Below are 24264 nucleotides of genomic sequence, written 5' to 3'. Positions count from 1 at the left end.
AATTCAGAGCCCTTTGTATTGCCCTAGATTGCTCTAAACCTATAGAAACTGTAAGGTAGAGCTATATATACAATATTCTTGAACAACAGTTTTAGAAAAATTGAGATGTCTGATTAAAACAAGAAGCTGAAATAGGAGAATACTCCAAATAAACACGGTAACAGATTATGGCCCCAAACACAACATGCATATAACTGAGAAAGAATTTAAACTGTGTGTACAGACAGGTTTCACGAAACTTTTTTTTTTAAGAAAGATCTGTATGGGGAGAGAAGCAGATGGGGAGGAAGAGAAGCACCATATGAAACTGACAGAGAAGACAGAAGGAAGCATATGTTGTGACATGAAGACTATAACCCTGAAAAAAGCTAAGGGTAAGTGCTGACTTAAAGAAGCTTTGAACGCTAAGCTATGAAACACCCTGTTTGATTCTTCCTGAGTTCAAGGAAATAGGATGTTGCATATTCACTCTGAATAAGTGGCAATGCATCAAAGAAATAACCAACTCAACAGTTTCTCATCTGAATGGGAAAAACCTGTAGAATTCTAATTTTGGTAGAACGCTGAAATTAAAGAAGAGAAAACCAGTATGTTTAGGGTAAGCTATTATGAAGACGCCTAAAAGTGCCAAAATGAGGGAAACATAATTAGTTTGGTATAAGGGCACAAACAGGTTTTGTAACAAACTAATGAGATTTATTTTGAAATCTATTATTCTTTGTCTGAGATATGAAGGAGAAAATAAGATAATTCAATAATTTCCTTGTGTTTTAGAGGAGCTGATGCTCACACCTGCAAGAAATTGAGCAAAAGAACTTTAGTCTTCACTTCAAGAGGTGAAGAGAAAATATTTGTGAAGGGGGAAAGAAGTTAACACTGATAAACAATATACAAAATCAAGTTTTTTTCAAAACCGTTATTTACCATTTTTAGAAAGGAGATGAAAGAGTTAACAGGTTCTCAGACCAACGCAAACTGTACTGATTAATGTATGGACAGGGAGAGGTTGTACAATGTTACTGTGTTTGTAGGCATCTATTCAAGTGGTGGAACACTAGCATGTAATTAATTTCTCCTTCATAAATTAATGGCTAATTAAGAAGGTAATTGAAATGCAAGTCACCTATGATTTTATGTTATTTTAAATTCAACTATCTCTATGTAACTATAATCTAACTTAGAATTGAAAGTTTTATTTGTTTTTTTCTTGACTTACACCATTCAACTTCATTCTTGTTTCTTCAATCATTTTGAGACTTTTATGATATGTTTAAAATTCATAATTCACAAATACTATAGAATTCAATTCATCAGACCTTTTGTTTTTCCTCCCAGTGCTAAGTTTTTATGTTTCTTAATAGTCTCTGTTTCTTAATGAACAAAGAGTAAACTATGTGGCACCTACAGTTTAAACACAGTAAAAGCTGGTTGCTGGTTTCTGCAAAAACAGTACACGCAGACACAAAAGCTGGGGAAGCTTACAAACCATTGCGTTGAGCCACAAACACAAGGAAAAATTTTCTCTGCAGCTGGGTCACATTTCACAAAATGAGCCCTTAGTATTTTATAACATGAGCATCTATTTGAAAAATTTAGAAATTGTTCTTTACCTTGAAAAGAGATAATAAACCCCATATATATATGTATTAGATGCTGCAATTATCAGTAAATCAGTAGCTGCAGATCGTTTATGTGATAGAGAACTGAAGCTTTTAAGAATCGCAGTCACCGCCCCCTCCAAATAGTTTCTTACCTATCTTACCATTTTGGACGTCAAAAGGTATTGCTATTGCCCAAGTATTTATCATGTGGGAGTGGTTGCCTATTTCTTCCCCTGCCCCTTCTGGGCCTGGGAATGGTCTCTGTAATTTCAATAAACGGTCTCCATCTCCCGATGTAGGCAGGAGACCAGCAGTGTGCCTTCGGAACTGGGAACGCTCTCCCTGACAGAAGTGGTGGAGTCACTACAGAGGTCTAGAGGTCTGGAGTGTCAGCCTGGTGGTTTTTTTTGTAAGTAACTGTATTCCAGTCAGACTGTATCTCCCGGGCACAGAGAAGCATCAGTTTATAAAGAGACTGCTAATGCTGTAACTGTGTGTCAGCAATTAAAAACGGAGACTGGAGGCTTGTTGTGTCTCCTGCTGGCCAAGACCAGTTATGTACAACTTTAGAACCCATCTCAATTTCCATCATAGAAAAAATATTGCAGGAACTACCTAATTAACAACAGTTTCTGCCTTCTGTGCCTAAGCAGTTTAATGAGACCCCTCTCTATGTTCTGCACTTGAAGCCTTTTAAACCTGCCCACTCAGAACCAGTGACCTCGGTCCTTAACAAGGCTCCAAGGTTCTCCCACTGGGCATCTCCCCTACTTGCTGCCATCCTAGGCCTTTCCATTCACAGTCCGCTAGGTCTCATGACAGAAGGTACACTTGGGTGGTGGATCACACAGCTGCCACGGCACACATGGTAAGACCTGCAGTGCAAGGCTATTTGCTTCCTGATCAGCTCCTGCAAATGGGGAGCCCCACTTGGAGACCTTGTGCTGCTGTCACCATGCTCCCCTTCTCAGGTTAAACAGCAGCCTGCAGCTAAAATACAATCAGGGCAACAGCTGCACCTAACACCACAAGTGCCAAAATGGGAAAGCAACATTGCAAGTAATTGAGAAGTAGAGACACCGGGGAAGTGGCATGACAGGAATAAAATAAGAGTTCCTTTTGCTTGATGTAAGAAATTTGATAGGTTTGTCACAGGTGTCAAGCTGCTTCATGGCCCATCAAAAACTATCATGGACTGACGAGCAAAAAAAGCTGCAGCAGTGGTCTGTTGCCATTTAGGATGCCATCAACAATCCAGGAGCGGAAAGTTATCTGGCCCAAAGATGAGATGGTCTCCTGAAGAAATTAGTGACCAGGATCTGGCTTAAGCCTGCAAAGTGTCTGCAGCCACTCACAAATTTGAGCAACATTATTAAAAAAATTAAAAGATGTTAAAAGGACTGAAAATTGCCCTTGTTTTCATCAGGGTCAAGTCTCCAGGTACACAGCTTTAAGCTTTAACTAGAGATAAACATAAGCACCCATTATTGACTAAAGCTGTTATGAATTAACCATACCACAATCTCTTTTGTGATTTTTTTTTTTAATTTCCGCCAGAATGCTTCTGATGTTAAGACTACTGAGTTTCTATAAGACTGAATTTCCACACTTTCTAGCACCTTAAGAAAGCAAACCATCTCTATCGTCACTGAGGAAACAGTGATTTCTTTGGAAGATATAAGGATGATGAACTTGAAAAATATCTGCAAGAATCAACTAGACAGAAATGCAAAAGGAATGAACAGTATATGTGGTATTTGTTAAATATTACTGATGTGATGTGTCAAATGTATTGCTTGGACACCTTTCTAATAGGCTAAAACCCTACATATATATTCAAGTTAAATCCAAATAGATTTTTTGAAAGAAAATATTCATCTATAGAAAAGTTTTTATATTAATCTAGCAGTCTCAACTAGATTTTCACTGAAGAAGTTTTTCAGAGCTAAAAGGGAACTTTGTGTTCTGCTCTGATTCAGAGCAGACTTAAACAGGATTTAAGTAGAAAAATCAAGCTGTAAAAATTTGGATATTTGGAAGCAGAACTTCCTTCATTTGTCTTCTTTGAGCTGTTCCACTCTGAATAAATAATCAAGTATTTCTGGCTAGAATGCACAAAGAGACAGACTTGGCAGTCTCTAGCTTTGCAGACAGGGCACTCACATGACAGACCCAGGTTCAAGACCTTGCTCTGAAAGAAGGAAAGGAGCAATTTCAGCTCAAACCTTCCACATGAGGGTCAGCACCTTAGCCACTGGCTATTTTTATGATTCAGAAGAGCAAGGCTCTGGTTTTTGGCAGCATATATGAAAATGTTTAATTTATTATTAATAAATTGAATTAATTTAATTTAATAAATATGTTGAATAGAACGAACTCTAAAGCTAGACTCAATACAGCCCCAATTAAACCCTCAAATACTACAGTATCAGTCACATACAGTAGAATTATATATTTTGGATCTTTTTTTATTTTTTAAATTATTTTTTCAACAGGAGTACCTGCAGACTTGAGCTGCACTTAGGTTATGTTCAGCTTTACACATGGTATAATTAAGTAAAATTTGATTTAAGCATACATAGCCTGACTGTGCATGGCTGGCACTGACTACTGTTTTGTTGTAGGAGAATTAAGATTTACCAGTGGATCTTACCTGTTCATTACTTGCACAGAAAAAGCTATAAACAGAAGAAAGCATTAGGCAGCAACTCAAGTGACGTGATTCTGCTGGTTATTCTAACACTGACTTACCCTATAAAGCTAGGCAAATCATTTTGACTCTCTCTCCTTTATTTCAGGCTTCCTCTGCTGACGTCTACATGGAAATCTCGACTTCTCTCAATACCTCATTCACAACACTTCACTCAGATTCTAATACTGGTAGGAGCCTCAAAAGCTACTGATATACGAACAGTAAAACTGCATTATAATCAACAAATACCTGTTCCAATTGATTTAAAACATGGTAAAATATTATGTTTTCAGTCTATAAAGGAAGTTTGATCTGTAAATCTTTAGCAAAGAAGACTCTTTGAGAACCAGTTGAAGAAAGGACTAACAGAGAAAACATATTTTTAGCAACACTAGCTCTTAATATGTTCATATTTCAGTTGTACAATGACCACTTCTCTTAAACTTTGGAAGAAACACTTAAAACCCATGCATTTAACGACTGCATCTTACCTGTGAGAAACAGCTCCCCAGGCACCATGCTTATTTGTTAGGATGTTGAGTATCTTCTGTTTCAGCTGATTGGCTGTAACGTGATCTCGATGCTTGGCAGCACTGATGAGATGATCACACATCTTCTCCTCCTCTCTTCTGTCAGCAGCATACTGAGCACACTGTGACTAGGAATGAAAGTATATCCACTTCATAAAAGATAGGCTATTTAGAATTGCCTTAAAATGATGATTTACTAAAATTCTTCAAATATGACGAGAATTCATTATAATACTTTTGAGAGGAATAGGACACACCATTAGACTGAAACAGTTCTACTACTATATATTATCCATGAAAAAGCACTGAGAACACGTAAAATTGAAATATCAAGAGCAAAGACAATTGCAATTAAATTGCAATTAAGGAATTGCAATTAAAAACATTTAGCTACACATCTCCGTGCATATATTTATGACCATAGATATGCTTTAAAAGTTGGTCTTTTCATTTAAACTTTAAAAGTTGTAAAAGTTTCATGTGTTCTCAGGTATGAAATACAGGTATAAATATATAGCGTAATATATATGAAAAAATTATGTACAGTGGTTTTGATTTTTAAATTGCAATAAACCCTAAAATTTAAGAGCCATTTGGTAATTGTATTATTATGGATACTAAAGAGAAATTCCTTTAAATACAAAAGGAGTATATTTTCTATTTCATATCATAACGTGAAAAAATTTCATAACATACTACCACTTTTAAAAAACCCCGATGGTTAAAAAAATTGCTCATCTTTTAAACTGAAAGATGTCTAATGTTCTCATCATGTTTCCTTTAAGAGAGAATTCTTTCTGAAAAAAACACCATGGTTATTGACCTTCATGCAAATTTGTTTCTAAAACTGTCAAAACTCTATAGCATAAAACTAAAAGTTTTGATAAATCCTTCCTTTATGTATAATAAGCACAACGTAATTTTTCCATTTCTTTTCTCAAAATCATGTTATGTTCAAATTCAATTTCGCCTCCTAGTAGAGATCCTTTCAAAATGTCTAAACAAAGCAAATGTAGCCATGCTAATTAAAATAAATCCATAATAGGATCATTTTCTAGGTATAAATTACAAAGGCTAGATTATTCTCAAAACAGTTAATTTTGAAATCACCTTTTGAGAGACATTTTTGCATGCACAGTTATTGTGCATCATTTTAGAACATTTAACCAACACTCAGTGCTGTAGCACAGTGCTGAATAGAATCCTATTTTTGAGTATTGAAAAGAGCAATGAAAATTAAGTTAACCTCATACTAAACTGTAGTTTATTCTTCATCTTTCTGCACACTACCTTTTTAGTACAGATCACATTGGCATTCAGTAAGATTTTAACAGTGGTCTTTCCACTGTGTTACAGCCATTATTTCAAGTAATCTATCTGGAAAAGAGCAATCATTACACTAATTCATAAAGGGTTAATTCATTTTTCAATTTATCTTCTTGTACAGGGAAGCACCAATTAGTACAATGATGTGCCTTAGTAATGAGGTTAATATTTCACCAGCTCATTGGACAGTAAAATTAAATTTTCATTTTTCTTCCTGAACAATTACCAAGGTTAACAAAATGAAAGTTAACTGTGAAGCACCCACTCTGGGAGGAATTTCCCTGGCCCTGACTGCAACTGGAGTCACAGGATAAAACGTAGATGCTGGACCATGGCCTCCCCGCTATGCAGGAGACACAGTAACTTGGTGCAGCTTGGGGCAAATCATTTCACCCATAACGATTCAATTAAAGTTTAAAAGGTAAAAATAAAATAGCCACTCACTTCTCTGGCTGAGAGCAATGATTAACATGTACTAAACCCCAGAACATACACCAATACAGCTTATTAAAACAAAATGACAGATTTATAATTATGCAACAGAAAACTACCAGAAATCTCTTTGTCCCTACTACTTTCAAGTAGGATGAATAATAAAATGTTCAGTTATATAGCTACCATTATTAAAGACAATATATAAAACATTCTTTCAGACTTTAACCATCACCTTATTTAAGTACATATGAGTTTCATGTTTAACACAGGGTACATTTCATAATTTTCTTTTATGACTTGCCGAGTTTATCTTACTCATCTAAAATGTGTAGCTGAAGTTTTTCATGTGACAAATATAATGAAAATTTTCATATATGAAAAATGTGTTGGATTCTTTACCAGACAATAAGACTGACTTAAGGCTATTCCTTTAGGGAATTTAGTTAATATTCTAAATCCTATTTGCTAACAGAAGCTGGAAGTTAATTGAATATTTTCATTTTGTCTAGAATTCTGACAGATCTTATACCTCAATGTATTCTTCAAAGAGCAGATAACTCAATCTTCTGTTGTCATCTTAGGTTACTGGATGATGCTTTGATAAATATCAAATGTTATTTATTGTTGAGGCAATATGAAACTTCAGTCTGACAAACACTTAATTGTAAATGTGATTTTATCTAAGTTCAAAATATCCAGTATATGCTTGGTAATAAAGTTGTTGCAATCCCATATGACAAGTGTCTGCTGTCTGCTCTGACAAAATGAAGTAAAGGTTATGTGTATTCAAAATGACAACAGATAGCTGTGTCTCACACTTTTCAGCTAGGTCAAGGAGCACAGGAACTAGTACATCAAAGTGCACATTTGAGAGAGCTGTTTCAAGGAGATAAAAACCTCATCAAAACTAAGATTACTGGATCCTATTTCTAGCCACCAGGTGCTTGTTGACATTTTCTGACAGATGAATAAATGGATACAGCTATTTATTATCATCAATACTAAGTCAGTCTCTCTTAATCCTAATGTTAGGTCACTTGCACATTATAATATGTGGAAATGTATCTTTGTGCATACATAATTCCATATACACAAATGTATGTAAAGACAGGTAGGTTTGTAAATAATAAAAACCAGTAATGCTGTAACATTGTATAAAGCGCCATAAAAGTGCAAAACCATATTTGATAAATTTATATAAAAAATGAAATTTCAACTCCACCACTTTTGTATGACCTTGTTTTAAATATGAACAAAAATAATACTGAAGAAATAACAAAAAACTCGTTAAACTAAACACACTTTAAAAATAGCTTTTTTGCATATTTGTTTCATTTTCAAGAACGTAATTTAAATAGTATACTGCAACACTTATTGATGAAGAAGTAACTGAATGTTGACTGCTTTTAGGAAGAAGAATTATAGACATTAAAGAGTCAGCTGCTCTGTTACTTCTTCCAGTATGTAAGAAGAATAGACATTTTAAACACAATCTTACTGTTAATAGTTAATGATGGCTAACTGGCAAGAAAGATGCAATATCATATTTCAATATATAAATTATAGGAAGTAAATGTTCTCATGTGCTTCAAAATGCAAAATGTTCTAACAAAATTATCTTAAAATACTAATTCTGTTTAACAAAACATTTCTATTTCTTACGTTTTGTGAAGAGCCTTAAGTGTTTTAATTGCTTTTCTTTCTTACTGAACTCATATACAGTGTTGGTAAAATCCAACAAAAATCATTACTAATGTGAATTGCATTACTATTTGCAATAAATCAGAAAAATTCTTCGTGAACTTAAGGGTCTGCCATAACAGTTTAGACATTCTGATTAAGGGATTTCTTCAAGCTGTAAATGTTTTCATGAATTTCAGTGAGATGAGAAATTAAACCCATTCCTTGTGTTTGACATTTACCAAAGCTTTTAAAAACTGGTTTTAAAATGCCTCCAATGTAAATTTCTTTCTTGGAAGAAAAAAAATATCTTTATTGTATGGGGTTAAAGTCTAGGTGACAACTGAGTGAAAACAGAGAAACAGAAATGCACCAACTCTCAGGCTTACCTCAAACTCAGCATGCTTGTGGACGTCTTCAGCCCTTTGTCGGTTCAAAATAAATTCTGCTTCATTTGCAACACGCACTATATGGTCTTTCATTGCATGACATAATAATCTAAAATAATAAAAAAAAAAATAAACCTTTGTATTTGATATACTTCAAATAAGCTATTTCAGTAGTTTTACTTAGAATGGAAAAAAATTAAAATTCATGAAACGACTGTAATGCAAATGCCAAATCAGCTGACATGAAAAATTTAATTGTATCCAAAGTTATCTGCATTTGTGAAAGCACAAATAAATCATGTTATATGGAAAAGGCTTGCTATTTATTATTGAAGGGAAAAGTTATTTATGGAAGTATTGTATTTTGAGTGTGTTTTTATCAGCAGACTCAATATGAATCCTGTACTATCATAAAAAAATATTCAGACAACTGCTTAAGCTCTTATTGATATCATGATATCACTAAATATAAATATTCAAATTTCAAAGTCTTAAAAAAAGCATGAGATTATGGAAGGTTTAAATTTCTATTAAAACTGCAAAATAATATACATCTCTTGTGTATGTTTTTCAAACACTGGAGTGAAAAAAGTGCAACATGTTTCCAAGTTTTCATGGTGTCAGAACTAGACAAATTTTACTTAAAAAGAAGGAAAAAATTGATTTAAGATTGGACTGAGTCCGAGGATGTCAATCAGACACCTTACATTAAGACTCTTTTAAAGACCACCAAATACCATGAGATGCATAATAAAATTGCAGCATAAACAGCACTGTGTTGTTAATAATGCTCTTAATAATATCTTATTGGGCAGGAAGAATGGAAGCAACTGCTTGCTTTCTTGTCCCTACAGTCCATATCTAAGTTTGCCTGTTTTATTAAAAATTGCTTTGCTCTTCTTATCAGCAGGGAGGAAATATCTTTCAGGATGCAGAGATCTGACAGGTCTGTTTAGGATCAGGAAGAACTGTTTCTCTTTGTGTCAAATTGGCACACGGTCTGGGATTTTCTTTCTTGCAGCATCAGGGATACACAATTTCAGAGATTCTGACATTAAGAATGTGAAATTTCTAGCAAATTCCATCATAAAATTGGTGTCTAGTGCTTAGAAACACCTCAAATGAAAGTCATGATTATTAGAAATTAAAACCACGATTACTAGACCTTACACCTAAAGATGGAAAGATTTGAACTCTATTCTTGCCTTTGGCATGTTGCCCCATTTGTGAAGGGTGGATATCACTTACCCTGAGTTAATGTTTAATATGGGTGTGTGGCATGGGAAGACATAAATGTTGGGGCCTCTGTTTAGAGGTAAAGACAAACAAGCTCAGGTCAAGGTTTCACAGTGAATATTCATGCTTTTAATAAGCTTTTTTATTATATCTAACCCTTTGCTATCCTTGAAAGCAAAAGCTTTTTGGCAAACTCTAAGCTGAAAGACTGAAGTTGCCTCCGTTGTAGTCCTCAAAATTTGGCTTTATTTTTTAATCTACCTTGCTGGAATATATACTTTCTTATTTTACTACTGTTAAGTGTTCAAATGTTTATTGTTAAGAGCTAAGTGTAGAACTGCCCTCAGATATGGATTAGGAGTGAGCATTCATGACTTTAACAAGCTTCTCTAAAATGAGAAAATACTTGAAGTGAGTGTTTAACCTCTCCAATGAAATTTTGCATCACAGGTCTTCCCGAACTTTTCCATATTATATTAACAACTTGGAAGCAACTAGCTAGGATTTCAAAAATGAACACAGAAGATTTCAAGTGTCTGCTAGCTGTACATCCCTTCCTGAATGAATAAACTATTGACTAAATAGAGCACAATGCAAGTTCAGTATCTTCGAGTCAGCTGTGGTCCAGGCAGGATTTCTAGTTCCAAATGGCTTTAGGTGATATTGATAGGTTTCTTAGAGACTCCCTGCCACCAAGAATTTGGTGAGAAAAGATCGAGACTAACCTCAGTCCACTGGGTTTATTATTTGGGACATCTGGACATAGTTTTCATACCTCAAAAAACAATGTAAGCTGCCTTTGTTCATGAACAATGATAAATACATACCATCTTCATTTTATGTGTATTTATCTGTAGTAAAAAGTGTTCACATTCTCTATGACCATTTATGCAATAAAACACCTACAAGGGACTTCAAATGGATTCCCAGAGAAAGCTAATTTCAGCAAGTTATAAACAAATCTCTTGCCAATACTCAGCGAAAAGATAGAAAAATAAAATAAAATAAAATAAAAATCTGTTGACACTAGTCTCTGACTGTTTTACAGAAAATGAAAACTTTTATAGACATCCAGCAGATGAATCAAATTAGCTGGCTGAAACTGCTGGTGACCACAGTGGTATCTCCTACCCCTCTAAATGACCTTTCTGCTACAGAGACTGAAAGACCTGATGCATTTGGGAACAACACTGGAGTTGCTACAGCTTTTGGACAGCACATCAGGCAAACTAAGCCAGATTTCAGGTAACCTTGAAATGCCACAGGTCTTCAGGCTCCAAACTCAAGGAGATGACAAATAACAGGTGACCAGAGAACATGACTGAGCACTGGGCCCTGACTGCCTACAGCACTCAAATCATAAGCCTGGCCCCCACTCATTTTTTGGCTCACTTCCATCCAGAAAATGTATAGGCATGGTCCAAAAGACAGCTTACTAAAGACACATGGATGAAACCAAATCAGCTTAAATTCTTTCCAGTGCTACCCAAGAAAGTTCTGCAGGTGTTTTCACACCACACCCCAGCACACATCAGTCTAGTGGGCAGCCCTTATGTTATTCCAAACAATCTGAACTAAACAACGTAGTAATGATATCTTCAGGTGAAAAAGGAACCATACAGGCTTCAGGGAAGAGCTGGACTAAATGCTGTGCAAGATGAATGAAGACACTCCATTCTAACAGGTGCTAACCTTAAGCAGTATGAACATAGGCCAGTCCAGCCTATTTGGTTTTGTTTAAAACTACAGACATATCTGCCCTCTTTTTGTTTGCTGTCAAAAATTTTATCTATGGGATATCTCAGTATTATTTCAACTGTATCTAGCCAGTTGTTTCATACACTCTCATATATTTATCACTGCGATTTCTTCAAGAAAAAGATAAAAACCTGTTTGTATGTGGTCAGCACATTGGGATTATGACAAAGGTAAAGCCAAGGCCTATCAAAAGTATATAATCAATAGATAATATTGTATCAATGTGTGCTACTAAGGGACATATTGTGATTCACTTACCTTAGGTGCTTGTATGCACCTAAGATACAGCTTCAAAGACTAGGAAAACTATGTTTTTGCATCTGGAAGACCATTAAGAATTATGCTAGCCTTAAAAACACTTGCCAGAAAGACAGACTTCTTCAAAACAAGAAGGATTAAAATCTAGGCCATCATTTAGAAATTGTGCATGCCTCCAAAAGAAGCCTTGGCCTGGATGTTTTGATTTATAAGTGCAAGAATGTAGGTCAAAAAACAGAACCATAATATGTTAAAACAGTTAAATGTGTTGACTTAGCTTTGAAAGGAAAGGCAGCTACCACAAGGTCAGTGAAGCAATGCCTTAGAGAGGTTTTTGCAAGGAAACTTATGTGCTTGCTTGAAGTTGTTAAAGGAAACTTGTTACTTCTTGAAATATAAAACACTACTTAAAAAATTTTTGGTACTGATTTTTACTTCTAATGTGAAGTTATCCTGTATTCTCAAACTATATTTCTACTAAGGAAGGGACTGCAAAAGTGTTATTACTATTATATCTGGATTACATCACAGCCAGCTAACTCTGACTGAATGTCAAATTCATATAGACACAGCACAACTCAGCATACTGTCCTAACTGGGTTACACCTGATGAACATGCATCATCCTTTGAACACTTAGCAATTTACCTAAATCCTTACTAACTCAATCACATGCATGGCATAAGATTTTTTTTTTTTTAAAAAAAAAAAATTCAAGAAACCTCAGACATTTCTGGCATAAGAAAAAGTGCTTACAACTATCTTTTGGATTCTCATATAAAAAATAACAGGAAGGATTCAGAAAGGATCCTAAACCAGGAAAAATCTCACACTTCGTAGTTTCAAAGGCTGCCAATACATTAAAAAAGTTTCCCTTCACATACTGTAAATAAGAGAAAAACCCAAGGACCTCTAGGTCAGCAAATTCACTCCACTGCAACATGCAGCTACATCATACAAACTCTTTCATAAACTCTCTTTAGTTTATGAACAGCTTTTTCATGAAATCTAACTCATGAAATGTGTCTTCAGTTTATGAAAACGTAATTGAGTGCTTGCCTCCAGCACAGCTTTGGAAGGTCCTCTAAAGGTTAAAACCCTATTCCTTTCTAATCCAATATTCTTCAGCAGTCTTTACTGTTTCATTTTATGCAAATGTTGCCCCTAGGTTCTCACAATTCTTCCTTCTGTTGACCTTCTGATATTACATCTATCCCTATTTTACTAGGGCAAGTAAATCAGCTCTCTGACTTTTCTTGTATGGCAAAACAGTTAGTAACAGAGATTGCCTTTTGGGCTTTTACTAATTTCATACACTGATTTTACCTTCTCTGCAAGTGCATAACCAAAACTGTCAGCAGTATTCTAGACAAGTTCTACTTACTATTTACATAGTAACATTAATACTGACTTATTTCAATGGAAATACCTTTTTTTGATGCAATTCTAGAATTTTGTTTTCCTTTTTCTTAGCCCTATGTTCTATGATTTTGCACAATAAAATTTCAGCAATAGATCGGTCTTTTACTTCCTCAGACCTTTCCAAAAGACGAACCAACAGTGTCTAGCATATATTCTCAGGAACATGAACTCCATATACTATAATTTGTAAAATATTTAGGTAACATATTGCATTGTATAATATCTGTATTAATGCAAATTTGAAACCCACCCAATATATTCCGATTGGTATTTCAGTCATCTGCCTAGCTATGTTTCCCACCCACAGATTTTTACAGAGCACTCCTTTTTTGGGGAAAAGTCTATCCTCTGCACCTTTCCCAAACCATCATCCTGTACTGGAGTGACCAATCAAAGTAAGAAGGAGCTTGAGGCACAAAATACATGTATACTTGTTAGTCAAAGGGAAGATCTGAAATTTTATAGCAGTACCACTTTTATTCTCCTTCGAAAATAAAACATGACCTTTAGTGAGTTCTCCTTATCACTGACAACTGAACATTTGTTGTGATTGAATTATACTCACTGTTCTCACCCACCCTTGTAAATTCTCAGCCCGCCTTAGCAAGCACCACCCTCAAAAGACCTAGTAGATAGATGGATGTTGAGACAGTGATGAGTCAGGCCTTTTGGTCATACTTAATCTCTACACAAGTAGTCCTCTCAGAGGGTTAAGGAGTTGAAAAGTGTCACCACAGGCTTGCTGTACTTTTTGTACTGTTCTCCAGTAATTCAGGATTTGCCAAAAAAACCCACCCAAAAACCAAAACCACAACAAAAAAATTTACCTAGAATAACATTTGGCTGTATCCTGTGTGACCATTTATTCAGTTGCACCACTGAAACTCCTACTAGAATTGAAGCAAGTGTGCTGCTGTTTCCTTCCCCAGCTGAACTTTAGAAGTCCAGGGTACTTACAGGTTAAAGGAAGTTGTGAAAAAGTACATGTAATCAATCAGATGCCCCTGTTTTTCAGATATTGGGGTTTAAAAAGGCTGGATTGTGGAGTTCCACATTCCAAGAAGTCACTCAAGGAAACAGCCAGAGCCTGGGAGAATTTTTTTTACAGTTTTGGGAAATAGAGATGGTGATAAGACTATACCCAAACTGTCTTGGAAACACATAAAAAGTATAAAATGTTTGCAACATGGATTAGGACAGGTTGTGAAAAACAGTGCTATTTGTACAATGATCAGAATTGAAGGATGAAAACTTGTATCTCACTAGCTGTTCTGAACTAACTTTGTTGTCCTGCAGTCCATTCTTCCTAGTAGAAATCTTAAGAGAGAAAAAGGGCTTGTAGCTGTTACACTGCTAGATAAAACAATTGTGCTTATGTTGCCCAGTCTTTCATTTGAGATAAACTAAAAAAGCAGATCATTCCCAAGCAGCAATTTTCAAAACAGATTACAAAATGAACATTTGTTATAATTTAGCTAAGGTCTTGCTTCCTCTACTCATTCCTGAAGTTCTGCCAACTCACATGTTCAGGGAAACAGATGTTTCTTTGACTTACTTTCATCAGATGCCCATAGCTTAATTTTTCCAAGAAGCAGCCTGGAAACATGCCACTTTTTCACCAAACACAGTTGTTTTGACAATTATTACTCTTAATGGCATTCACAAGAAATGAAACCTATTGTTGCACTTGGTATCTATAATAGGATTCATAGACTGGTGTAACTTGAAGAGTTTGAAGTTCTACAAGATGCAGTACTGCTACAAATACTTTGAAAGTAAATTCCTACAACCATTAGAAGGCAATGGCTAACACAGGGGTCTGATTTCTAGCAAAAAGCCAATAATGAAGAATTTACTAGAGAAAATTTTGCAACTATAGCATGAAAGACCAGCTACTTGGCTACTACATAAGCACATTGGCAAGATAAACTTCATGGAGGGTAACTATTAATGTTTCAGAAATGTCACAGAAGCTATAACAGACTTGGTGAAGCTCAGTTGACTACTAAGAATCTATTCTACTTCTCATAAAGATTTTCTATTTTGCTTAAGAATTTTCTAAATCTAGAGGAATCTGTCTCTTTGAAATAGTGACCATCCCGTAAACATCCAAGACCAGCAGTTACAACTGGAATGGCCTGCATCTCAGAATCAGCCTCCCCATTGAGATATGACTGGATCAGGCAAGGCCAGAAGCTGAGAGGATGCCTCAAAACCTCGAACAAATCTAGGAAGTCCAGCTGTACTGACCTCACAAGTACATAAGTGGTTACCATAACAATGTACGCTTTGTCTAACACAAACTAATTATCAGTCTGGAGGTAGGGCAAGGACAGCTGTTGTAAAGAATACGAGATTATAGAAAAGCATATCAAACAGGGAGCTTAAGCTTACACCTCAGCTGGAGCAGAAATACAGATATTCAGTGCCCAGTTTTACAGAAGTATCTATGACAGGAATCCTCTACTGATGGAAGATGGCATTTAGGATGAATTTCCATAAAACAGCCACTCACAGATGATAAAGGATTCCTCCAATCAAAGTTACACTTGGTGAGGGTGACAATACAGCAACAGAATTTGGTTACATCTGTCAAAGACAGAATAATCAAACAACTTTGTTCTTATTTATATATTGTAATTGAGGGCTATTTTCTGCCTGGATTTACACATACTGGATTTTGCACATCAGGCTAGAATCCTTTGCAAGTTGTTCTGGTAGGCCTACATAATATCCACGATGTCTGAAGACCATATGTCTCGTATTCTGGGATGATTCAGGTGATCTCCCTGTTTGACCTCAAGGTTCCTGTGATCAAGATCATTGGCAAGACAGAAACAAGGAACAGCATCCTTTCTCCATCCTTCTTGGACCCAACTACTAAATGAGTTCTTCAAGGAGTACCTAGGGATCCAACTGTAAATGCATGTCATAAATCAAATATGGCAAACGGCACCATAGATACACCTTTTAACACAGTGCCTGAACATTTAAGTATTGTGGACAGTGAATAATGACTGTGAGCTCATTTACAACAAACCAAACATAACAGAACTGCCAAACTGCAACAGAGGATGTCCAAAAGAAAATTTGCTGCAGTTACCCAACAATCCTAGTTGAGGTAACATGGAAAGAATGTAAGTCTTTATTAGCTTCCTTTCAGGATTTAATCAGCAATTCATCTAAATTCAAACAAACACAAATTTCCAGTCTATTTAAACATTCTGCTACTCTCTCCAGGAAATTAGTGAAACCTCTCCACAAAATAAGGTTTAAAAGAAAAAGGCCTCCTGTGAATTTTAAGTATGCTTGGAGATCCAGTTAGGTGGATATGCAAAAGTATATATTTTCATGGCCAAAGGCAGAAAGCACACTTAGGTACAGAGATGAAATTACAGAAACAAAGCTTACAATTTTAAATCTGAGATGAAATAAAGTCTCATGATTCCTCAAATGTATGTTATGATCTGACTACCCCTGCTATTTAAAATAATGAAATTATCTAAGTAATCAAGGAAATTATTTTAAATAAAAGAACAAGGTCATCTCTTTAAAGAGGTGAGTGTTGTAAAAACATAAAGGGAGAAGGAAATGGAAGATGAGGATAGTAATCGGATTCTGAAAGACTAATAGATAATGATCTGTAACATCCATCTCTTAGGCAGGATAGACCCCTGAGGTACTCCACTTGTCAAAGGCATCAAGGTAGAGTACAACCAATTAATCACAACCCTCAGAGCCCCATTATGCAGCCAGTTTTCTACCTATTTAGTTGTCCATCCATTCAGAATGTAATGTTCTAACTCCAATACATGAATATTGTGGGACACAATGTGGAAACCTTGCCAATGTCAAGGTAAGATGTACAATGCTCTCCCCATGTCCACAAATCCAGTTTTATCACAGAAGACAAACAGGTTGGTCACGCGTGGTCTAGCTTTTTTAAATCCATGTTGACTGTTCTCAATTACGTTCTCCTTCATGCAGCCAAAAGTGTGGTCCAAAAGGACTTGTTACATGGTTTTCCAAGGTACGGAAGAAAAACTAACCAGCTCACAGTTCTCTGGCTTTAGTGGATTACTTTAAAGATGGGTGCAACATTTACCTTTCTCCAGTTACCTATGACCTGGCCCAAGTTCCTTGACCTTTCAGAGGTAATAGTGATCAGCCTTGCAAGGACTTTCACTACCATCAGATGTACCCCATCAGGTATTATGGACATGGTATAGTATGGTATGGCATAGAACAAGCTATCTCAAGGAATCCTTGACTCAATCCTCATCCACTGCTGGTGGTTCTCCTCCTTGAACACTTTCACTAAAAATAGAGACTTGAGAAACCTTGGTGAAGACTGGGGCAAGTAAGGCATTGAGCACTGCAGTCTCATATAACACTAAATCATCCATCACATTCAGCAACAGGCCACATTTTCCTTGGTCAGCCTTTTACCACTAATGAAGTGGTAGAAGCTCTTGTTGCCCTTGATATCTTTCAAGTCTCATTTCCAGTTGTGTTGGCCTTCCTGACAACATTCCTTACATGTTCAAGCAGTGTTTCTAAATTCCTCCTTTCTAGCCTGCTTCTACTTCTACCTCCTGTGTACCCTTTTTACACCAGAGCTTTACTATAATTTCCTTGGTTAGCTAAACCAGTCTTGATACACAGACTTTTTTTTCCTGTTCTTGCACTTGGATGATGCTGTACTTAAAGGCCTGCCACCTTTCCAGAGGTCTCTTGACCTCCATATCTGCCTCTTATGCAATCCTACCTATCAGTTTCCTAAATAAGCTAAAATCTGCACTCATGAAGTCTGTACTATGCTACATCCTCACTCCACTATTTCATAGCAACTACAGCCAAAGGTGACATTAATTACCACATTCAAAATCAGCAGATCCAGCTGTGTGTCACTCTTAATTGGTTCATCCTGTATCAAGAAGTCATCCCCAGCACCCTCCAGAGATCTTCCTGACTGCATGCATCCCACCCTGTGGCACTTCCAGAGGATATCAGAGAGGTTAAAGATCCCTATGAGAACTAGGGTTTGTGATCCGGATACTTCCTCAAATTTTTTAAAGAATACTTCTTCCTTTCTCTCACCCTGAATGGGTGGTCTGTGACAAACTCTCACCATAATGCCACCCTTACAGGACTCTCTTCTCATCCTGTCCTGCAAGTTATCAGCCAGACTATCATCAAACCCATTGAAGAGCTCCACACATCTGAGCTACTCCTTCACAGAGAAGGCAACATTCTCTCCTTGCTTTCTCTGCCTCTATTTCCCAAGGAACATGTATCTGTCCAATTGTAGCACTTCTGCCATGCAGTGCAGGCCCTCCCACCAAACCTCATTCATTCCACTGATGTCATAGTTTTGTGATTGCATGTGGAATAATTTCTACTGCTAGTTTCCCAAGTTGTATGCATTTGCATACATATTTACTTGAAGTGGGTGCTCCTATCTTTTCTCTTGTTGTCACCCTACACCCTTTTCTTTTGACCTTATCCATCAGCACCCCACTTAAATATGGGTTGTAATCTCCCTACCACATAATTCCTAAAGAACTCTTTTCATGTCTCTTTTTACAGCCAACATTGTAAATGCATCCAGCTCTTAAATAAAGAAGCCTGCTTGTGTATATACCCTAACGTAAATCTGAAATCCTAATTAAGCTGCTATCAGTGAAGCTCTTGACATGTGTGATACCCTCAATATCACATATTCATAGCATGAGACTTATTAAAAAGCAGCATAAAGTTCAAGATCCTAACCAGAATATCTCTAAATCTTTCAGATATATTATAGACATGTACACTTCCAAATTAAATATCTTTGCATATGTTTTCCTTGAAAGTATTAATTCAAATCTACAGTCAGATACTCTTGTTGTACTAACAACTGTTATAACAGTTCCTGTTTTTAGAAAAGTGTATCAGTGTCTGTATGCTGAATCCTACAAATGTGTCATTCAGACCTTCCTAACAAAACAGTAACTAAAACAAAATACAGAAACAAACACAGTAAATCAACTGATGTAAAATGAAGATGCATTCATTAAATTGACAGGGCTTTTTCTTAACTACAACTAAACTGAAATATTGTATTTCAGAACATTTCTAATGAAGTCAAAGATCAGAAAGACACTCGAATTATTTCAAGCAAAATCAACAGAAGTTAGGTAATCAGAAAATCACCTTATAGCATCCATATATTAAACAAGATTGATATCTAACTGAAAGCAGTAAAATCTATTATCCTCTGCATTACACCTAAACATTTCCTCTACGTCAAAAGAAAAAGCTTTCTCAAAACTGTTGATTTATTTACCCAGGTCTCTCAAAATCTTACTTAGAAAGTCCTTCAAAATATTCTTAGTCTTCATTTTGCTTTTAATAATTTAAAATTCAATCATTATTGCCCAGCGATTATATGCAATTTTACATCCCATTAAGCCTGCTTTGTTTTAATTATAAAGACCCTTTGTTAGATTCCTTTAAATGATCCAGTTTATAATTTCAGGTTATCCTAGGGAGCACTTTAATTCAGCTGCACATTCATCAACTGTTTATGTCCTGTTAATTGTTGACAACTGCACAATTGCATTCTCTAGCTATGATTGATGAATTGCATTCACAAGTTTAGCTATTAAGCAGAATAAATATTTATAACAATTTCCAGTTAAAGGATTGTTATCTTTATACCCAAAAGGGTAAATTAAAAACAAATGGGCTGATTGCAAAGACGAGTGTTCTAATAATGCACACACACTTGTTCTAAAACACCTTTCTGACAAAAGTATATGGAGGAACATGCGTCTAAGGGCAGTTTGATTAAACATTCCTTTGACTGGATTTAAGCAGCAGTTCTTAAATACTATGATGTTTTGAAAAGTTTTTGTTAGAGGGGAGTAGAGCGTTCACTGATATCTTAATACCTGACTGCTAAAAATATGCAGATGTAGGATTTGTTCAGAATAAGCATTTTATCAATAGCGAGCATGCAATAATATCTGAACTCACTAGCCTGGCTGAGAAAATAGAAAGGGTCAAAAGGAAATTTATTTTCATGTTTATTTATTTGTATTACTATCCAAGAACATAAGCTTCCTACAATTACTCAGTTTATTATCATGTAATATTTATTGTACAATGTGCAGTACATGACCCACTCAGGTGAGTCCTATTATGGTGTAAACTCATATTGCCACTTCACAGCAAGAAGAATTTCCAAAGAAAAGACTAAATTTCCAATTGCTATATTGTGGTGTAACTTCAGTGTGCACAGGGAATCTGAAAGAATTTGCACCAAGCAAAAACTGGGTGATAAGCTACAAGTTCCTCTTTTCAAGGTATTCATATTCCTATACCTTAGTGTTTTCTAAACTTAATTTTAAATAAACGCATGATTTAACCACTGAAATATCACAGCAAGACAAAAAAATATCCTCTAATAAAGAGAAGATTTGATACTTTACTTTGGTAATGACATACCAAAGGAAACCACACCTAAAATGACAGCATCTCTTCAACAGGTGTATTGCTATATGTTTTGGTTTTTTTTTTTTTTTCTCCAGCTGCACATATCAAGACATCTAGTTTCAAAGGGATTTAATGTACTGGCCAATATGTGTCACACACATTAGACAAGTGGCTCCATTTGTCTTTGGCATTCTACTACCAAGAAGGCCAAAGAGTCCCCCTTTGCTGCCCAGCTTGCTGGCTGGAAGTACTGGCAAACATTGCACAGAGTAAAAGACAGACACAGTATTAAAATTACTTGGGGAGTGATAATAAAGTATCTTAAGAATTTGCAAAAGCAAGACTGCTTTTATAAACATAATAACCTGCGTGTTTTACAGAACTCAATTTGGACCAGAAATTCTAGGTAAAATAATTCCTTTTGAAATTATAGTACAGAGAAGTGCATCTGTACAATGAATGCAGTGCTCCTAAAACAGATGGAGCAGCAGATGGGTTTACAGATTGGGGTCCCTGGACTGTCTGGGTAAAACAACCTTGCTGCTCTGGAAAATGGTGGTTCAATTCTCAAATAAACCCAAACCTATATACAGTTCATGGGAGCTCTATTTCCTTCTGTCAATAAACAAAATTTTCAGAATTTATACAATTCCATATTAAATATTTGCTATATAAAGTATCTATACAATAAATCTCTTAATTAAAATGGCCTTTACACAATCTTTTTGGAACAGATGGTGAGGAAGTATTATCACCCAATGGAATAAATGCAAAATGACTACTTGTTCAAAAGCTTTAAAATTAATTACCTTCCTTCATTGATGAGCTCAATAAATGCAAGTCCTGCATTCTTCTGAATAGAATTTTGCCATTCCTAAGAAGATAAAATATAACATGATCAAAACCCAAGGATTTTAAACCACATTTCTGAAGCTGACCCTGATGACTTCCTAAGGAGCTTGAATATAGGCTGAACTTCTTAATTTAATGCTTTTTTTTTTTTTCCTTTTCAAAGAAGAATGACTTGATCATTTAAAAACTCTAATTTGTTTTGATTTTCAAATAACTTTTAGGTGGTCATGTTTTCTGTTTCACCCTTAAGCAAGCTTTAGTTTCCTTGTCTGGAGAATATGAAAATACGTCTTGTTTCTCCAGTTCATAGTTGCCCAATGAACATATTAAGTGCACCAAAGTATGACAGCAGTAGTTTCTTCATGTTGCTTCACTGTTACACCTTGTACATTTTATCATATAGGGCAGACAACAATGTGTATACCACCCACCCCTCCTTGAGTTCAGTCTTTGCTTCTGCCCCGTTACAAATGAAAACAAAACCAGTTGCTAATAACAAACTGAGTTTTTAAAATTCTTCTACTGTTAACATGGATTTCCAAGATAAACTTTTGAAACTAATTTAAACCACCTAATCAATATTAAAAGATAACAAGTTCTATTTCATATACCACTAAGTTAAAGAGAAAATTCTCAATGCATCACAAACAGCTTCTATCACTGCCTCTATCACACCAACAGACTTTTGATACTTGAGATAAAAAAAGGTTGAGACATCTCTCTAGCAAGTGAAGATTGCTTTCTTTTGGGACAATACCTTAAAACTTTAAGAGTAATAAACAATTCCTTTTCATCATATAGAAAAAAAGAAATCAAAATACATCTTTTGTACAAAAAAAAGTAAAACAGTTCAGAGATAAATCATCTAGTCTGAGACTTCATCTTATAAACAGAAATGGGTAGAGAGAGCTACAGTTACAGAACTATTCTGCTTTACATTTAATTTTTTACAGGACTAAAAAAATCATGCAGAAATTCCTAATGCTTGTTTCCTGATACGGGCAAAAAAAGATACCTTTGTACAGATAAGGAAATTTTCTCAAAGAATAGTTGTGAAAACTAATCACTAATCAGCATGGTGCTTCTTACTGATCATAGTAATTCACAGATTTGATCAAGTCATGCATCTTACAAAAAACCAGCAAGAATTATCTTGTACTCATGATTGATTTTATAAGAGGCAGCTACTGAAATACTCAAATCATGAACATACTCTTAACCCATTACTAAAGGGGTAAGTCCTGGTTAGGGAAGGTGGAGTATCAAGACTCTAGCTTGTGGTCTAGAAAACCATTGTAACAGGTCCTTTCTTCAGAGCTGTTGATTTTGTTCTTTTCCAAATCCACTAACCAAAGCAAGCCTAATGATCTAATTTCTGGAAGCAATTAAATTACCTTGGTACAGTACAAAGCTACTCTGAGAAACTACAAAGAAAAGGATTCAGTTGCCTAAGCATAGGCAACTAGTGCCAATGGAAGAAACAATAGTCTGGGTTTGAGACAGTATTTGAGGTGTATCATTATATATTTTTTTTAAATCAGAGCCCTTTACTGTACACTATATAAAAAAAAACTGTTAGCATTTTCTTTTGAGATGATTTTCTGCACCACAGCTGCTATGACTTTGCAGTGAAGAAAACAGAACTGTTATCACTACAATTCAGGAAAGAAGTTGAAAAGAGAAGAAAAAAAAGAAAGGAAAAAAGGCTTCTTAAAGACAGCTAGAAGAAAGCATGCTGATTAAATTTTTAAAGAGAGACAGAGGGTCTACCTGTGTCTGCAAAAGACCAAGAAATTCTTGCATGTATTTTTTCAGATCTTACTGTTCAGTGCACATCTCAGATACTGCAGGACATCCAAGATGTCCTGGATATCTTAAGGTACCTAAAGAGGCATTAGATATCTATGTGGAAGCAAACAAATCTCTTCTTATGTCCCCACAGGTGGAAAATCTCAGCAATTTATCCAAAGTAAATATTCACATTAAAAATGTGTGAAACCTGCCCAACTATCTACCAAAAACTAGTGGAAAACGTACTGATGCAGAACCAGAAAGAAACCAGGATTCATGCATTGCTTCACTTCAAACTCACTACTACAAATACCACTACAAACTCCTAACCTTCCATTAACCCACAGATAGGGGAATAATTATTACTACTACAATTTCCTCTCCATTTTAGGTGTAATCTAATATAAAAGATTCATGATCCTGAGAGGTGAACCGTAGTTGTGAAGAGGCACCAGGTTTTCTTTTTTCCAGTTTCTTTTTAAAAACCCCCAACAATAAACTGAAATATTTAGAAATGCTAGCATTATAGTTGCATTTCAATAGCCATTCAGATCACTGCATGAACTTTAAGAACCGAATTAAGATGTGGAGTTGTATGCTCAAAGAATGTGCAGCAATTTTTTTTTAGAGTTTCTGTGAAATTTAAGATAATATTTCTCACCCTCAAGATACAAAAACCAGAAAGATAAACACCAAATGTAATGGATACAGTGATGGTGGGTGGGAAATTTATGCTATAGGCAAGTAGAATCATAGTATAGCTATTTGGTTATTAGCAGCTAAGTTCTTGAATGACTACACTACATCTCAGGTGGT

General features: G+C 35.6%; 1 protein-coding gene across 3 annotated transcripts in view; it reads right to left on the bottom strand.

The window, feature by feature from the left end:
* Positions 1–24264, bottom strand: part of NBEA (neurobeachin) — a 510084-nt gene that overhangs the window by 226423 nt on the left and 259397 nt on the right. For all 3 annotated transcript variants that reach the window (XM_055702674.1, XM_055702673.1, XM_027815633.2), the window contains exons 36-38: positions 21615–21679; positions 8654–8762; positions 4785–4951 (exon numbers count right to left, since the gene is read on the bottom strand). In XM_055702674.1, coding sequence (XP_055558649.1) covers positions 4785–4951; positions 8654–8762; positions 21615–21679 — 341 coding nt within the window. The remainder of the gene's footprint in view (positions 1–4784; positions 4952–8653; positions 8763–21614; positions 21680–24264) is intronic.

Source organism: Falco cherrug, chromosome 2 (genome assembly GCF_023634085.1).
Source record: "Falco cherrug isolate bFalChe1 chromosome 2, bFalChe1.pri, whole genome shotgun sequence".
Lineage (NCBI taxonomy): Eukaryota > Metazoa > Chordata > Aves > Falconiformes > Falconidae > Falco > Falco cherrug.
The sequence above is the reverse complement of the archived record's forward strand: the minus strand, read 5'-3'. Positions and strand labels throughout refer to the sequence as shown.